Source organism: Lepidochelys kempii, chromosome 17, assembly GCF_965140285.1.
Source record: "Lepidochelys kempii isolate rLepKem1 chromosome 17, rLepKem1.hap1, whole genome shotgun sequence".
NCBI classification, from domain to species: Eukaryota; Metazoa; Chordata; order Testudines; family Cheloniidae; genus Lepidochelys; species Lepidochelys kempii.
Genome location: NC_136396.1, coordinates 97,940 through 114,422, shown reverse-complemented (window position 1 = coordinate 114,422; position 16,483 = coordinate 97,940). Strand labels below are relative to the sequence as shown.

Genomic DNA, 16,483 nt, shown 5'->3' with positions numbered 1-16,483 from the left:
CGCATGAGCCCCAGACACCCAGGGCGGAACCCAGAGCTCTTTAAAAAAAGGTACACAGTTCGTGCTTCCCTTCGGAGGCCCGCCCCATAGTTTGAGAACAGCTGATATACAGAGACCTCAGCCTGCTTAATACCATAGTAAACATACCATTAAAATCCTTTAAACCATTTAAAAAAATAGTTAAAGCATTTAAAACATAGCATTAAATAAGGCTCTCATTTTAACAATATCCCTTGTTCCCTATCCTTTTAGCTGGAGAGTGTTTTTAGAAGGAAAACCCCATTTTACAGTCTTAGGCTATTTCTACACAACACACCTTAAACAGTGTGACTATGCCACTGCAGCCACACCATTGTAAGGTGCGTTGTATGGCTGCTCTTTATCACCGACAAAATAAAAACAGCCCAACGAGGGGCGGTAGCTTTGTTGATGGAAGCATGACTCCAGACAACGAAGCACTGTCCACATCAATGCTTTTCATCGCTAAAGCTTGTGTCATTCAGGTGGGTGTTTTTTCACACCTGTGAGCAACAAAAGTGCCAGTGTACACATAGCCTTAGAGAGTAACAAAGATGGTAATAACTGTCCTTTTGTGGAACAGAGAAGTTAGCAGAGATGAGCTGGAGTTGCTGCTATTTTTAAAGTCCAATCCCATTTCATCTCAGGTGGTGTTGCAGCTTCAGCTGGTAGTGGTTAACAAAGTCATCTGGATCCCTCTCTCTGGTCCATCCTGGTCAGAACATCACTTAGGATTAGGACAAAAAAAGTTCAGGGTCCTAGGAGATGGTGGAGGGGGCAGCCATGATGAAGCTCACTTCAGTAGTCTTCATCTGTTCCTCTCCATTCTGCTTTCCCCAAAAAAGGTCTCTCTTTAAGAGCCCAACAAGGAAGTGATGGATAGAATAGCCCATCCCCTCATTATTTTGTCCACCCATTAGGTCTAATATCTGACACCAATTTTGGTCAATTAATTTTTGGTTCCACATATTTGGTTTTTACCAAATATGATTTCAACATAATCCTTGAATTTTAACATGGCCTTTTTCTCTGAACTAATTTAGTCTGTCTGGTTTTCTTGCACCTGTTTACAACATGCATTGCTGAAAGCAACAAAACATTTTCCATCAATATTTATTATTACAGATTATTGTAACAACTTAAGAACTTGCACATACTTTTTACAATTGAGCTTACAATTAGGGTACATTTGTAGGCTCAAATATCACAACAGATTCCACAAACAGCCTCATTCACTACATAACCCTGATTTGTTCCCTGAGCACCATCCATCCTGTGCACTTAATGAGAAAGGATTCTGTGGAAAAACAGAACGTAATCATAAATTAACTACTGCACCACAACACTTATGCACAAGAGGGCCAAATTAAGGTTGCACAGAAAATTCTTACGTTTTCTAGCTTCTGACTGCTTGACTTTGCAATTAAAGATCTTTTAATTCAGGGCGGTTTTTTAAAAGTAATTTCTTGCTTTAAAAAAAAAAAAAAAAAAAACCACAAATTCCATCACGTGGAACCATACTCCTTCCCATGCAGGTCTATATCAAGGTTGGTACCCTTACAGCCACAGCCCAGACAGTTAACAGGGTAACTGGTAACAGGAATAGACTTATCTTGCATATGGACTTCAGTCACGATGGTTATGTCTACACTGCAATTAGACACCTGCCACTGGCCTGTACAGACTCAGGACTGCGGGGCTTGGGCTAAGGGGCTGTTTAATTGCAGTTTAGACCTCCAGGTTCAGGCTGAGACACCTTACAGGGTCCTAAAGCCCAGGCTCTAGCCCAAACCTGAACATCTACACCACAATTAAAGCATCGCCTTAGCCAGGTGCCACAGGCCAGCCATGGGTGTCTATCTGCAGCATAAATATAACCTAATAGGAGGATAAGACACTTAGCGGTGAAACCCAGTGGCAATCTGCCAACAGCAGAGGACTGTTGGGACTCAAGAGTCCCGGGTTCTAAATCTAGGTTCTGCAGAGAAGCATGTTCTAGTGGCTAGACTTCTGCTGTCTCCTGCAGATGCCCCTCCCCCCATCTGCCTGATCCCCAGCCTGTTCCATCCTGTCTCTATACCCCTGCTCCCATTGCCGCTGCTGCCACCACCACCACCAGCAGCCTGCCCCAGGGCTAACCTCCCCACCTCACCTCTCTACAGTCAAGCAAGTCAGACTACCTACTCATTCTCCATGCCAACTGGTCACCAGCTAGGGGAGCACAAACCATAGCAGCGTATCTCCTTACGGTCAGTTACCAGACTGGCTCTCTGCTGCCAGGAGGAGCAATTTTAGGAACCAGGCCTTTGCAGCCCCAAGCTGGAACATGCTCAGTTGCTCTGTAAGGATGATCCAGTCTGCATGCAGAAATTATGTTGGTATGGCACATGCTCAGTGGAGACAGAATCCTTGGGAGACTAATGCTGCCAGTCCCTAAAAAGCCCTCTACTAAGAACATATGCACTGAGATTTTCAGAGGCTTACAATTTAACCAAATTGGGGCAGATTTTCACCTGGATAGCCAAGACATGTTCCTAGTAGTAAGGTGACCCCCCCCCAGTCAAACTTCAAATCCCCACTTGAAAGCATGTAGGGAGTAGTGTTTTTTAATTAAACCATTTTAAGAATTTAACATAGGGGTCACAGAAAAATATACTGTTTTTCCTTTCTCAGAAATAGCTTAACCATTTTGTTGAAACTTCATCTAGTATGGAACATTTTGGTCCAAACAGCTGAAGTTGAGCAAATCATAAGCAACTAAAAACAGGGTCTTTCAAACAAACATTTTACAACCTTAACTGGTGGCAGTACTACCAAACTATGATTAGAATATGTATTTTTTGCAGCTTGTGTGATAGGTTCTATAAATTATTTTGCTTTTGATTAAAGAATGGCTTTAACTCTGACCAAACAACTGATTTCTAAGCTTGTAAAAAAAGACACCTTAAAATATTTCTATGTTCACTTTTAGGTAGAATAATCTAATATGCCCTAGTATTTCTGACCAGTATAGGTACGTATCGACTAAGCAAGGCATTCTGCCTTCCAGAACACTGGGTCTTGTGGTCAGAGAACATGACTGGGGTTCTGCCCTGCATTCTAATCCCAGCTCTGCCATAAACTTGCTGTGTGATCTTGGGCAAAGTTAGCTAACATTGTTGCGTCTCAGTTTCCTTATCTGTAAAATGGAAATGCTACTTTACACCTCATAAGTATGATGAAACTTTATTTTTAAAATACGGCTTTTAAGATCCTCAGATGGGAGGAACTAGAGAAATGTAAAGTATACATAAGTGAAATTGTTTCGCAACCTTAGCTAGTGCACATACCTGTGACAGCTGTGGGGCTCCCTTGCTTTACAACCAGCCAATTTAGCAATAAGATTTGTCAGCTGTTCACTGATATGGTATTGTCACCCATTTTCTGCACTTTATCTATTATTACGTATTGATACTGACAATCAAGCTGCTGTCCCCAAGCTAGATCAGCATCAACTCAGTTCTGTCCTAGTAAGTTTTCTTCAGAGTCTTGGGGGGCCAAAAGAAACTGACAAAGGCATATAGGAGAGCTCCTTCCTCCAACTCAAAAGAATGGCATTCAATACACAATTCAGGTCTGTCTGTTCTTGAGCATGACCCCACATTTGCCAGTTGTGAGAAATAAGATTATGGCCAGAGTTGATCCCACATGACGAATAACTGATGTGCCACTAAAGGTTTTATTAGCTACTAACCCTAACCCCATACTTTTCCAATGGGATCAACTATAGTGCTTTTTAGCACAGTTAGGTGAAAAGTGAACAGGGTCTTAACATTGAACCTGTCCCACAAACTGTCTCCTGACAGAGATTAATAACCCTCTCCCTATCTGTCCAGTTGTTAAGAATCTGCACAGAAAGCCAAGAGGTGTTAAAGCACGTGCCATTATAGGCATATCCCCATTTCATGATTTCCAGGACCCATCCATATGAAGAAATGACATGTCATACTAAAATAAAAGTTGGGACAAATTAAACAGAAAGAACTGGTTTTATCAGTCCTGCTGCAGGTTCTCTTACCTTCAAATCTGTTGCCTGGATGCAGCTCTGCCTGACACAGACTGCTAAAGGGAATTATGACATTTTGTTCTCTGATAGAGGAGAGACTGATTTTCAGAGTGTGCTTCTGTGAATAACTGCTATAAAAAAAACTTCTTTACTCTGTTTTCAGTTTCCTCAGGAACTCATCCATCTTTGGATTGAAGAGGCTTGAAAACCCTTGAAAGGGAGATCAGAAACCTTTGCAAGGGCCATGAAGGACAAATTCCAATTCTTAAGCCAAATGGGTCTTCATAAAAGCCATGGCCAAAGCATAAGAAGCTTGGTACAGTTTGGTCCTTCATAAGATGCCCCCAGCATATGCCTTGACACCACCTCCTGACCTACTCCAAGAGGGGTTCACTAACTTTCTTCCCCCAGAAGGAGTATGGCCCAGGAAGCATCCTTTTTCCACAAAGTTAAAAGGGTCATGACCACTCAGTAACTGGTCACATTCAGAGTCTGGTATGCAGAGGAATAGCCTTGTGCCCCATTATATCCAACTGTTTTGATTCAGTTGAGGATAAATCAAATCTGGATTACCTGATGGTAGTGGAAGCTACCAAGAACAAAATTCTGGTAAGAGATCAAACCCTTCCTTGGAAACTTGTACAAAGGGTATAAACGTCACCAGCCCCCAAATTTCCTTCAGTTCCTAACTCCAAGCACATCCTTTGACTCTCAAATGCAGAGGTGGAGGGGAGAGGGATGAGAAAGACAATTCCTTTAGGCTCTCCAAAACTTTAAACTATTAATACGGCTTAGACAACTGGTCACCTACTGGTAAGTTTCTGTGATTTTACAAATATAGATGCGTCTTATCAAGAGAAATAAAGATTTAACAACCCAGCAACCAGATTAAGCAGTTTCTGGACTGGGTGAAAAACCTGATCTTTATAGCTGATACAAATGGTCTGGGCTTGGGGGGATTTTTTTTCCCTTCAATGTGACTAAAACCAGAGAAATGTACATGGGTGAACCCAAGTTGGCATAACCAGAATTCCTCGCACCTCCCACCCCCTGGGGTTCTAATCCTGCCAGATTTTTGTAAAATGACTATGTCCTGTTGAAGTTATTCCACTTGAGTTGAATATCTGAAGAGTCACTGGTCCAGAGAGAGAATTATTCTCCTGCCTGGGGGTTAGTAAACCCACTTCAGAGGGTCAGAGACCCAGGATCTAGTCCACCCCACTCCAAGGACTCTATACAAAGTGGAACAGCTTCAAAAGGAGAGAATGGGAGAGAATCCCACACCATAATATCCCATAGCTCAGTGGCTGGGGGAAATTACTTAGTCTCTAACAGGTTACAGCAGATAAAACCTAGACCGCTCCCCAAACTAAAGAAAAACGTCCTTTAGACAGCCAATGAATTCTGCAAATTCAAAAGGTCCAAATCTATTACATTAGCAGCAAATGTGAACGGTTCAGCTGCAGCCTTACTAGAAGTGTTAAGGTTCAGAAAAAAACAAACTTTCAGAAAAAAATTACCCACCCCCTACAAGACCCACTATGGAAAAGTTGGGAATTTTGGAAAAGATTGCAAAGCAATTTATGAAATATTCTCTCAGAATTAACAGTGAAACAATTTAGGGTAATGTTTAAAATAATGTTATTGCTGTCCTTCAAAATGCCTTCCATTAACAACTGATTTAAAATTAATAAAATGTTTCTCTAGACATGAGTTTCTTCTGGGTCCCAAGGCCCCATTGTTGTATCATGTCAAGTCTATTAATATACTATTTCTGAACCCAAAAGATTAACTTTCATTTTAGTTTACAATATTGATGATTTCTATTGTCAATATTTTGTATTTCACACACACACACCCCCATTGTCAACAGCAAAAAAATACACTTAAGTGCCTTAGTGTGCAGCTGCAGCTCTATCCCTAACACTAGGTATATCTGTCATTACGAAATAAGTATAAATTTAGTTTTGATTCAAACAAACACACAAATCAGTACTTATGTGCTAAGTAAATTATACATAATTCATTTTTAACTCTTAAAGAAGAAAAAAGTTAGTTGTGATAAGCAAGTAAGTACTACAGATATTTCTATTTTAAACAAAATTCCCATTTTTTCCCCTGGAAAAAAAAAGGAAAAATGTTTTTTCCATGCCTTCAAAACTTCCAGAAATTGTGCACCCTAAGCCCTACAATCAATTATGTTTGTCATGACTGAAACATTTAACAGGTATGCATATCATAAGAGCACATGCCACAATCTTCCACAACAACCTTTTGCAAGCACAGAGGCATTAGTTCCTGTGCTCTGCCTACCTTAAATTCCCTCTCTGAAGTTTGCCAGCCTCCTCTTCCCGAAGAAACACCAAGGTTGGTTCAACATGGCAGCGTGGGTGCTACTTTAGAAGTTGCTCTATTCCAATGGTACACGAGAGCTGCATATGTAGTTTGCAACACACTTTGGGAATTTGAATGATGAATGGCATATTAATGTAAAATTATTTAATGAGACTAATATATCTGCAGACCAACAAAAAGGTTTTTAATATAGGACATTTTTTAATTCCTTACCTTTTTTTGTTATACATAAAGAGGCCTGAAAGGTTTACTTTAGCTTGTATTTCGTTTTAGAAATTGCCAGGCCTGATCTACTCTTGTTTTGCAGGAGAACCTACTAGATGTCTTGTATCATTAGATCTCACACTTTAAATGGAGTACAGGGATATGAGGGAGGAGGAGATGGTCCTTTAACAAAGCATCTGTTCTCCAAAATGAGTCACTTAAAGTGAAAAAGGTATTAGAAGAGCATACAAATAGTAACAAGTTCTGTCTCTTAACTGATCAATTTTCACTATCTGCGCTCTGATGATATAATTTCACTAGTTCTCCACTCACCATATAATCTACAAAGTTTCACAGGAACTAAATGTCAAATGTAAAGAACAAGCAGAAGTTAAAAACACCAAGAAAAAAGAAAAGAAAATGTTTAAGTTGAAGTGACAGTATTCCCTATATTTAGATTGACCATCACTATCAGTTATAAAAAAAATTCTTGCATCTTTAAAAAAAAGAAAAAAAAACAAACAACAACAACCCTCCACGGTTTGTAGCAGCATTTTGAAATCTGGCAGGGTACTCCTGGGGTGAAGTGGTTCCTTTTTCTGATCTTATGAAAATCTGTTCAAATTTAGGAGAGTTATAGTGTTTAAAATTGTCAATGCCCATCTCTATTTCAAACAGCACAGCTTTCTTATGGATTCCTGACAAAAGCCTATTCACTATTCCATTACTATTATGCATGCATTATCCCAAGTTCTAACTTAAGCAGTCCACACACAGGAGAATCTCTGGGTGGGACAGACACCTCCTAACCTTTTGACCTCTGGAAAGAGACACTGAAGGGAACCAGGATACCATGATTTCCAAATGGAGGGGGGAGTGTCAAACATACAGACCATAAACCAGATCAGGTACACAGGACATACCCAGTCTGCGTATAATCTCAGTTTTCGTATTAAAAAACTCTTTCGAGTCCTTATGGCTAGAGCTATTACCTTCCAAATATGAACCAAGCATAAACAATGCAGTGATGTCTGCCTGAGTCTGCAGACCGCTTGAAACAATGAGGGGGCAACCTAACCCCTCCCCTACTAATGTTATTGGAATGTCAACTCTAGAACTCAATGAAAATACAGTGTCAAGATTAAGTATTGACTCGCTGATCATTTTAGCAGATGGAAGTTGGAGGTGGGAGGGAAGCCCATTGGGTTGGAATTGGAAGTTGCTGCAGAGAGAACAGGAGACGCAAAGATAAGGAAGGGTGAGCAAAACAGATAAAGGAGGGTGGGTAAGGAAGAGAAACAAAGGCCCAAAATAGTGATGGCCAAAAGGGGAGCAGAATTTTCCTCACTGAACGAAAGACATGAGAGCTGGAAATAATATTTAGTTTTTCACAAATATCTCTGTGCAAATCTCTAACGGGCATCCCTTGTGCAATATGAGTAGACAATCCTGAATTTAAACTGTAGCCTATGGATAAACAAACATTTAGCCCTCTCCTCTGCATGAGTTTAACACCCCTGAACTAGGCTCACTACTGGTGTTAATTCTGTGTCCTTAATCTTTAAGCTAGAGCAAAGCCTTAACAGGCTCCACAGATGGGAATAGAACCCATATCCAAATCTCAGTCACATACCCATACTGCCCCCACAAAGTTTATTATCTATTTGTTTGTGGCTATACTGTCTGTAAAATGGAGCTATAATTCTGCATATGTAACTACTCCTTTCAATGCGCTGTATCCTTTTCCAATGGCTGGGCCACATATCTTCTCTGATAGCTAACTTATTTAGCCCTTTGGCTGTGGTATAGGTCTGTGCTGTAGTGTTGAGTGTTTAAGGCTCAACAAATCCTGCTGCTGGTGCATGATGGCAGTTGGGGCTGTTAACAGAACTTGCTTTTGTAATTTTATGTGCCATTTTTCTTTCAAGTATATGAAGTTGAATACAAAATTACATTAAGCACTCAAGTCCCAGTCTGTTAAATGGGAATAAATACTCTGATATCTTGCAAGGGAATGGAGAAGAAATATTCACTAATGTTTGAGAGGCTCAGATTGGTGAGGACCACAGAACAGCCATGAATAAATTAATTGTATTGTCACTGTAGCATTTGGATACTGTACAGTGAAAAACATATGGGGCTAACCACTGAACAAGGATTCAAGGAAATACTGAAGAGCTGCCTCATTCCCTGAGCACCATCCATCTTGTACAGAGACTGAGGCAACAATCCTGTGAAAAAAACAGTATGTGATCATGTAATTAAACAATTTTATCATAATGAGTATGCAGAAGGGGGCAGATTTAAGCTTGCATAGGCAACTGTAAATCTGGCATTTCCTAAGATTAGAGTACTTGACTGTGCAAACTAAACATGCTTCCATAGTAGACTCTAACTTCACATGTAAACAGATTTTAAGGCCAGACTGGACCACTATTTTAGTCTAGTCAGAGTTCCTACATAACAAAGGCCACAGAATCTCACTTGTGAGTCCTGCATCACAACCATAACTTCTGGGTAAGCTAGACCATATTTTTTAGAAAGACATTTTGATTTAAAGACTTCAGGTGATGGCAAATTCACCCCCCACACATTGTTCCTTTGGTTAACTCCCTTCACTGTTACAAGATTTGCACCTAATTTCTAGTCTGAATTAGTCTAGTTTCAAGCTCCTGGATGTTATTATTATGCCTTTGTTTGCTAAATTAAAGAGCACGCTATCAAAAAATCTTTTCCACATATAGGTACTTACAGACCAAAATCAAGTTACCTCTTAACCTGAAAAGAGCATTAGCCCATTTTACACAGAAAACACCAAAACTGCCATACCAGATCAGACCAGAAGTTCATCTAGGCCAGTGGTTCTCAACCAAGAGTCCGGGGCCCCCTGGGGGACTGCAAATAGATTTCAAGTGGTCTGCCAAGCAGATTCACTGCAGCCCAGGGCAGAAAGCCAAAGGCACACCAAGCGGGGCTGAAGCCCAGGGCCCCGAACCCTGCCACCTGGGGCTGAAATCGAAGCCTGAGCAACTTAGCTTTGCAGGGCCTGAGCCCTGCTTGCTACCCACTAATGCCGGCTCTGGCACAAAAAAGTTGTTGTGGTACAGATGAGCTGTGGAGTTTTTATAACATGTTGCAGGTGGGGGGGAGGGGGGGCTCAGAAAGAAAAAAAGTTGAGAACCCCTGATCTAGCCATCTTGGAAATTTCCCTAATTAAGGAAGAAAGTTTTTTCTGACCCCCCCCTTAATTAGGAATTAAGAACACATGACATAAGAACGGCCACACTGGGTCAGAGCAAAGATCCATCTAACCCAGTATCATGTCTTCCGACAGTGGCCAATGCCAGGTGCCCCACAGAGAATGAACAGAACAGGTAATCTGCAGCACTGATCCACGCCCCCCCCCAATTCTCAGGTTCTGGCAAACAGAAGCTAGGGACACCATCCCTGCCCGTCCTGGCTAATAACCACTGATGGACCAATACTCCGCAATACTCTTTTTTGAACTCTGTTATAGTCTTGGCCTTCACAACATCCTCTGGCAAAGAGTTCCACAGCTTGACTGTGCATTGTGTGAAGAACTTCCTTTTGGTTGTTTTAAACCTGCCGCCTATTAATTTCATTGGGTGACCCCCTAGTTCTTGTGTTATGAGTAAAAATTAACACTTCCTTATTGACTCCCTCCACACCCATCATGATTTAATAAACCTCTATCATATCTCCCCCAGTCTCTTTTCCAAGCTGAAAAGTCAGTCTTATTGATCTGTCCTCATATGGCAGCCGTTCCATACCTCTAATCATTTTTGTTGCTCTTTTCTGAACCCTTTCCAATTCCAATACATCTTCTTTGAGATGGGACAGCCACATCTGCACTTAGTATTCAAGATGTGGGCTTACCATGGATTTATAGAGACACAATATGGCATTTTCTGTCTTATTATCTATCCCTTTCTTAATGGTTTCCAACATTGTTCGCTTTTTTGATTGCCGCTGCACAATGAGCGGATGTTTTGAGAGAACTATCCACAATAACGCAAAGATCTCTTTGAGTGGAAACAGCTAATTTAGACCCCATCATTTGATACCTGTAGTTGGGATGTTTTCCAATATGCATTACTTTGCATTTATCAACATTGATTTTCCATCTACCATTTTGTTACCCAGTCACCTAGTTTTGTGAGATCCTTATGTAACTCTTTGCAGTTTGCTTGGGACTTAACTATCTTGAGTAGTTTTGTATCATCTGCCAATTTTGCCATCTCACTGTTTACCCCTTTTTCCAGATCATTTATGAATATGTTGAATAAGACTGGTCCCAGTACAGACTCCTGGGGGATACCACTATTTACTTCTCTCCATTCTGAAAACTGACCATTTATTCCAACCCTATGTGTCCTATCTTTTAACCAGTTACCGATCTGCAAGAGGACTTTCCCTCTTATCCCATGACAGCTTACTTTGCTTAAGACCCTTTAGCAAGGGACCTTCTCAAAAGGCTTTCTGAAAATCTAAGTACACTATATCCACTGGATCCCCCTTGTCCACATGCTTGTTGACTCCCTCAAAGAATTCTAGTAGACTGGTGAGGCATGATTTCCCTTTATAAAAAAAGAAAAAAAATGCTGACTTGTCCCCAAGAAATTATGTTCATCTGTGTGTCTGACAATTCTGTTCTGATTGTATTTTTAAATGGACAACCTACCCTAAATTCTCAATTACTGAGGGACAATCTTCACTCATTGATATATTTTGCTTTCCACAACCAACTCTCTGTATAAACTTTTCATGAGTGATATACCCAAATAGTTGGATGCTAATATCTAAAATGTATTGATAATTTTATTCACCTAAATTTGCGTTATTGCTGATTATGCACTACATGTATCTTATGACTTTTAAAACAAAACTTTGTATTTGTGGATAATCGAAGCACTATACCCAGATGTACGCTCTTTTCTTACCCTGTGTACTAAAATTTTTTTTAGCATTAGTACTGGGCAAACTAGTTAAAACTAAAGTCAGGCTTACTGGCCTATAATTGCCAGGATCACCTCTGGAGCCCTTTTTTAAAATTTGGCATCACGTTAGCTATCCTCTAGTCATTTGGTACAGAAGCTGATTTAAATGATGGTTACAAACCTCAGTTAGTAGTTCTGCAATTTCACATTTGAGTGCCTTCAGAACTCTTGATGAATACCATCTGGTCCCGGTGACTTATTACGGTTTAATTTATCAGTCTGTTTCAAAACCTCCTCTAATGACATGTAAATCTGGAACAGTTCTTCAGATCTGTCACCTAAAGGGATGGCTCAGGTTTGGGAATCTCCCTCACATCCTCAGCCGTAAAGACTGATGCAAAGAATTCATTTAGTTTCTCCGCAATGGCCTTATTATCCTTCAGTGTTGTTTAGCAGGCTTCCTGCTTTTAATGTACTTAAAACAAAAAAACTGCTATTACTTTGAGTCTTTGGCTAACTGGTTTATACAGTAATGCATGAGAGTTTACATTACTTTTTTTTTTTAAATCTTGCTATTATATTTCTGTATAATGTTCTTACCCATATCCTACTAAGGTCTTTGCTTCAGTGATATTCTGTAATATTTATTACCTTCACAAGACATTTATGTTCAACCAATATGAACATTTAAGAATGGTCTTATTTAGTGTAACACAATAAAGATTCAATTTGATACACAACAAAACACAGTTAGTATGTAAAATGAAGAAACAGCATTAACAGACAAAGCAATCTCATCGCCTGAACAAGATATGTCTCTAGTGCAATGACAATTAAAATTTAACAAAAACTACAACCTATGATTTTAATCAATTCACCTTGATTTTGGCTAAGTCAGTCAGTTGGTCAGATCTCATTTACCAGTTGTTTCCCAAACAATGTTTTGTATCAACGATGTCATTTCAAGTAGGTTATTCTTTACTTTGAGGTAACAGCTTTAAACCAGTGAGATCTTCCAAGAATTGGCACGCTTTGTGTTTTATTAGTTACATTACAAGATGCATTATTTGGTAAGCAGTTTATAAAAACACTAGGAGAGAGCATGGCTTAATAGACAGGGCACAAGATTTGGGAGTCAGGAAACCTGGGGTCTCTTTCCAACTTTGACATCAACCTACTGTGTGATCTTGTACAAACCATTTCCAAATCCTTATGCCTCGGTTTCCCCATCTGTAAAACTGAAATGATACATTTCAAGATCTATAGATAAAAAGTGTTATATAGATATCTAAATAGTTTAGAAGTCATTGCATTTGTCTTCACATCCTCATGACAAATCAAGATTATCTACTTATTTCATCATCTTTTTGCATTGTTGATACCATCACAATACTGGATATTGGAATGTAGGTGCATGTATTCCCCAAATATGCAATGAATATGGCAAGGTAAGCACAGATAAAAAACGCATTTCTAACAATAATTTTAACCTGACATTGTCCCTTTGTTTTACAAAGCCATTCCAACAAATTGCTTTGGACTCTACAGAAAAATGTTGCATTCTAGCAAAGCCTGATTAACTGAAAATCTCATTACCAGCCATACCACTGTGTAATAATGCATAACCTTTCACCTCTTGAACTATCCAGTTTCTGCTTCCTTTTTCCTGAACAGACATTCATAGAGGCACAAAAAGGAGATGGGGAATCTTCTCAGTAAAAATTAAAATATTAATTTGTAGGATTTGCCTATCAGGAGGGCTGGTTACTTTGCACTGCAGATGCCTATAGCAGAATTTGAAAAATTACCAGACACTAAGGGAAATGCCATGCAGATACATACCTCTTCCTCAAAAAGCTATGGAGAAGGATGGAGAAATACCTACAAGTGCTTTTCACAGTCCCTGCTCAGGGCTTCAAATTGGGCCTGATCTACATGTAAGTTTTCCCAGCATAGCTAGGTTGGTTAGGACCACGAAGGAGAAAAATTTAAAAAAAGATCACACCCCTAACCAACATATCTATGCCAGCAAAAACCCTAGTGTTGATGTAGTTATACCACCAAAATGTGATTTTGCCAATATATGCTGCATCTACACTATGATTTGCCAATATACCATGTAACCGAGTATCGTCAACAAGGCCTTATGTATCAGTTACTGTCTACAAGATAGCCAATGTTTTAAATCCCTCTACAGCTACTGGAAAGAAGAAGTATTTTAATTCTGAATTACTCTAGTACAGTGGCTCTCAACCTTCCCAGATTACTGTACCCCTTTCAAGATTCTGATTTGTCTTGCATACCGCCAAGTTCCACCTCACTTAAAAATGACTTGCTTACAAATTGAGACATCAAAGCTCATCTTAAGTGATCACTCTCCTTACAGTGTGCATGATAAACACCCATTTTTTCATATTGTGTGTATATAAATCTCCTCACTGTATTTTCCACTGAATGCATCCGATGAAGTGAGCTGTAGCTCACAAAAGCTTATGCTCAAATAAATTGGTTAGCCTCTAAGGTGCCACAAGTACTCCTTTTCTTTTTGCGAATACAGACTAACATGGCTGCTACTCTGAAACCTAACAAAATACAAGTGTCACAGCACACTATTACTAAAAAAATTGCTTACATTCTCATTTTTACACAATTATAAATCAACTGGAATATAAATATTGTACTTACATTTCAGTGTACAGCATATAGAGCAGTATAAACAAGTCATTGTATGAAATATTAGTTTGTACTGACTTTGCAAGTGCTTTTTATGTGGTCTGTTGTAAAACTAGGCAAATATCTACGTTGACGTAGACCCTGGAAAACCTGTGTACCCCCAAGGGTACACAGACCCCCACTTGATAACCACTGTTGTAGCACGCCCCCAGCCTCATGGCTATTCCAAAGGAAAGCATTTCCTTGACTTATCACTTCTTATGGCTCCATTTTATGTCCTCCCCCCGCCCCCGCAATATATTCCTCCAGTACTTGCATATATTGCTAATGGTAGTAGCTCCAGAGAGAACCTGACCTAGTTCCCTCCCCTTCTGAACAGCAGTAATGGTAGGAAAGATCCTGATCAATTTTTGTCTTGTCACTTGGGAAAGCTATGAGCAGCAACTAAGGCACCAGAATGGACTGCCTACCGATCAGAAAGCCTGTATTCTATAGGTTTGCACTACTTTCACGTTCAGTTTGTTTTCACTCACAAGTGACAAATCTAATTTAGTTTTAAATGAGAGGTAAGGGTTTAAAGTAAGCATGACGAACAGATTTTTCAAATCCCACCAATAGCATATATTACCTACGTGTAGGTTCAGGAAGAATACCTTCAGTGCTCAGAAATATTTAACACCTTACAAATATTTAATCAGCATAGCCCATGAACTTTAAAGAAAAAAATACAAGGCCTAGGAAAAACAGCATTCTAAATTACAATAATTTTAAGCGTAAAATGAAAGACTAATAAGATTTACATTTACTTCAAGCAGGGAGAAGTACATTGTATTTAATAAACTCCATAGCCTATGCCAGGGGAGTACAGAAGGTAAAAAAAAAAATCGATAACCTAAAAAGACACATCACTAAACTATGATGGGCAAAAAAGGGAGAGGCACCTTCGAGGGCCAGGTTCGGGAAGGAGGTGGAGAAGGTAAAGAAGGGCCCACTAAGGGCCAGGCACCCCGATCACAGATGGGGGGGACGGGGACTGGACGTTGACTGCGACGAAGTGACCTGGCTCCCACTACACGGGGCTCAGCCACTCTGAACCAGCCGTCTTCGGCCAGGTGCTGGGCAGGGCTCGAGTAAGAGGAACCACCTCTGTTCGCACTAGTGACGGCACAAGAAAGGACGCAGGATCCCTTTGTCGGGCTCCATCGAGCCGGGGGGTGGGTCCCCTCCCCCTACTCGCCCTTCCCAGCCACCATTTTATTCCCAGCTTTTGCCGCCGCCGACCCCCGCCACAGCCGACCCGAGATACCAACCCCCAGGGCTAGGCCGCCCGTTCACCCTAGTCCCCTACTCCTGGCTCCCTCAACCCGCGGGACAATCCCTGTCGCCATTTTGTTCATGCCCCCCCTTCGCCGCCTCTGCCCCCCTGCCCAGCCGCCGCCATTTTGTGGCCGCTCCCTCCCTTTTCCCCCGGCACTACCCGGCCCGCCCGTCCTCCCGGCTCTCACCATCATAGCGCTCAGCCTGCTCAGCTAGCTTAGCCTGGTACACAAGGTCCTCCCGATCGTCCATGTCCAAGAGACGGGGCGGCGACGGGGACTACACGGGGTGGATGAAGGCTGATGAGTCCGGGATGCTCAGCCGCTACCAGCTCACTGTTCTCCTGGCAAAGATGGCGGCGATAGCGCCTCCTCCTGCTATATCCGGGTACTTCCGCCAGCGGACGCATGCGCATCCCGTGCACCACCATGGCAACAGTGGCTCCCTGGCAACCGGCGGGAGGAGAGAGACTCAGGGGTGGGGTCCGATGGGACGTCAAGTCTCCTGCGGCTGCCAGGCCCCGGAAGCGTGCGGGAAGGGAACTGTGGCTGGGCTACGAGGGGACGGGTCCTTGGCACTGTGATGGCGGTGTGAGCGTGAGGGGCTGCTGACACTCTTGGGATATAACGGTTGAGGGTCCCCTGGAACTGATATATGGGGGAGGGGGTCATGAGGGGCCTCTGGCGCTCCTGGGAAATGAAGGAGAGAGGGGGCCTGAGGGGTTAAATGGGAGTTTAGGGGCCCCTGCACCACGATATAGGGGGTAAAGGGCCCTTGGCATGGGTAATGGGGAGTAAGGGGCCTCTGGCGCTACTGGGAAATGGGAGGGACAAGGGCCTGGGCATCCAGATGTGCCAGGGGGCCTGAAAGGCCCCTCGCACTGAAATATTGGGATGGGTAAGGGTTCCTTGGC

The 16,483-nt window shown here is 41.5% G+C and overlaps 1 protein-coding gene across 1 annotated transcript in view; it reads right to left on the bottom strand.

Annotated features, from left to right (window-relative positions):
- YWHAE (tyrosine 3-monooxygenase/tryptophan 5-monooxygenase activation protein epsilon) overlaps positions 1–15,956 on the bottom strand; it is a 56,637-nt gene extending 40,681 nt beyond the window's left edge. Inside the window, exon 1 of the mRNA XM_073315961.1 lies at positions 15,759–15,956. Coding sequence (XP_073172062.1) covers positions 15,759–15,822 — 64 coding nt within the window. The 5' untranslated portion in view covers positions 15,823–15,956. The remainder of the gene's footprint in view (positions 1–15,758) is intronic.
- Between the last annotated feature and the right edge of the window lie 527 nt (positions 15,957–16,483).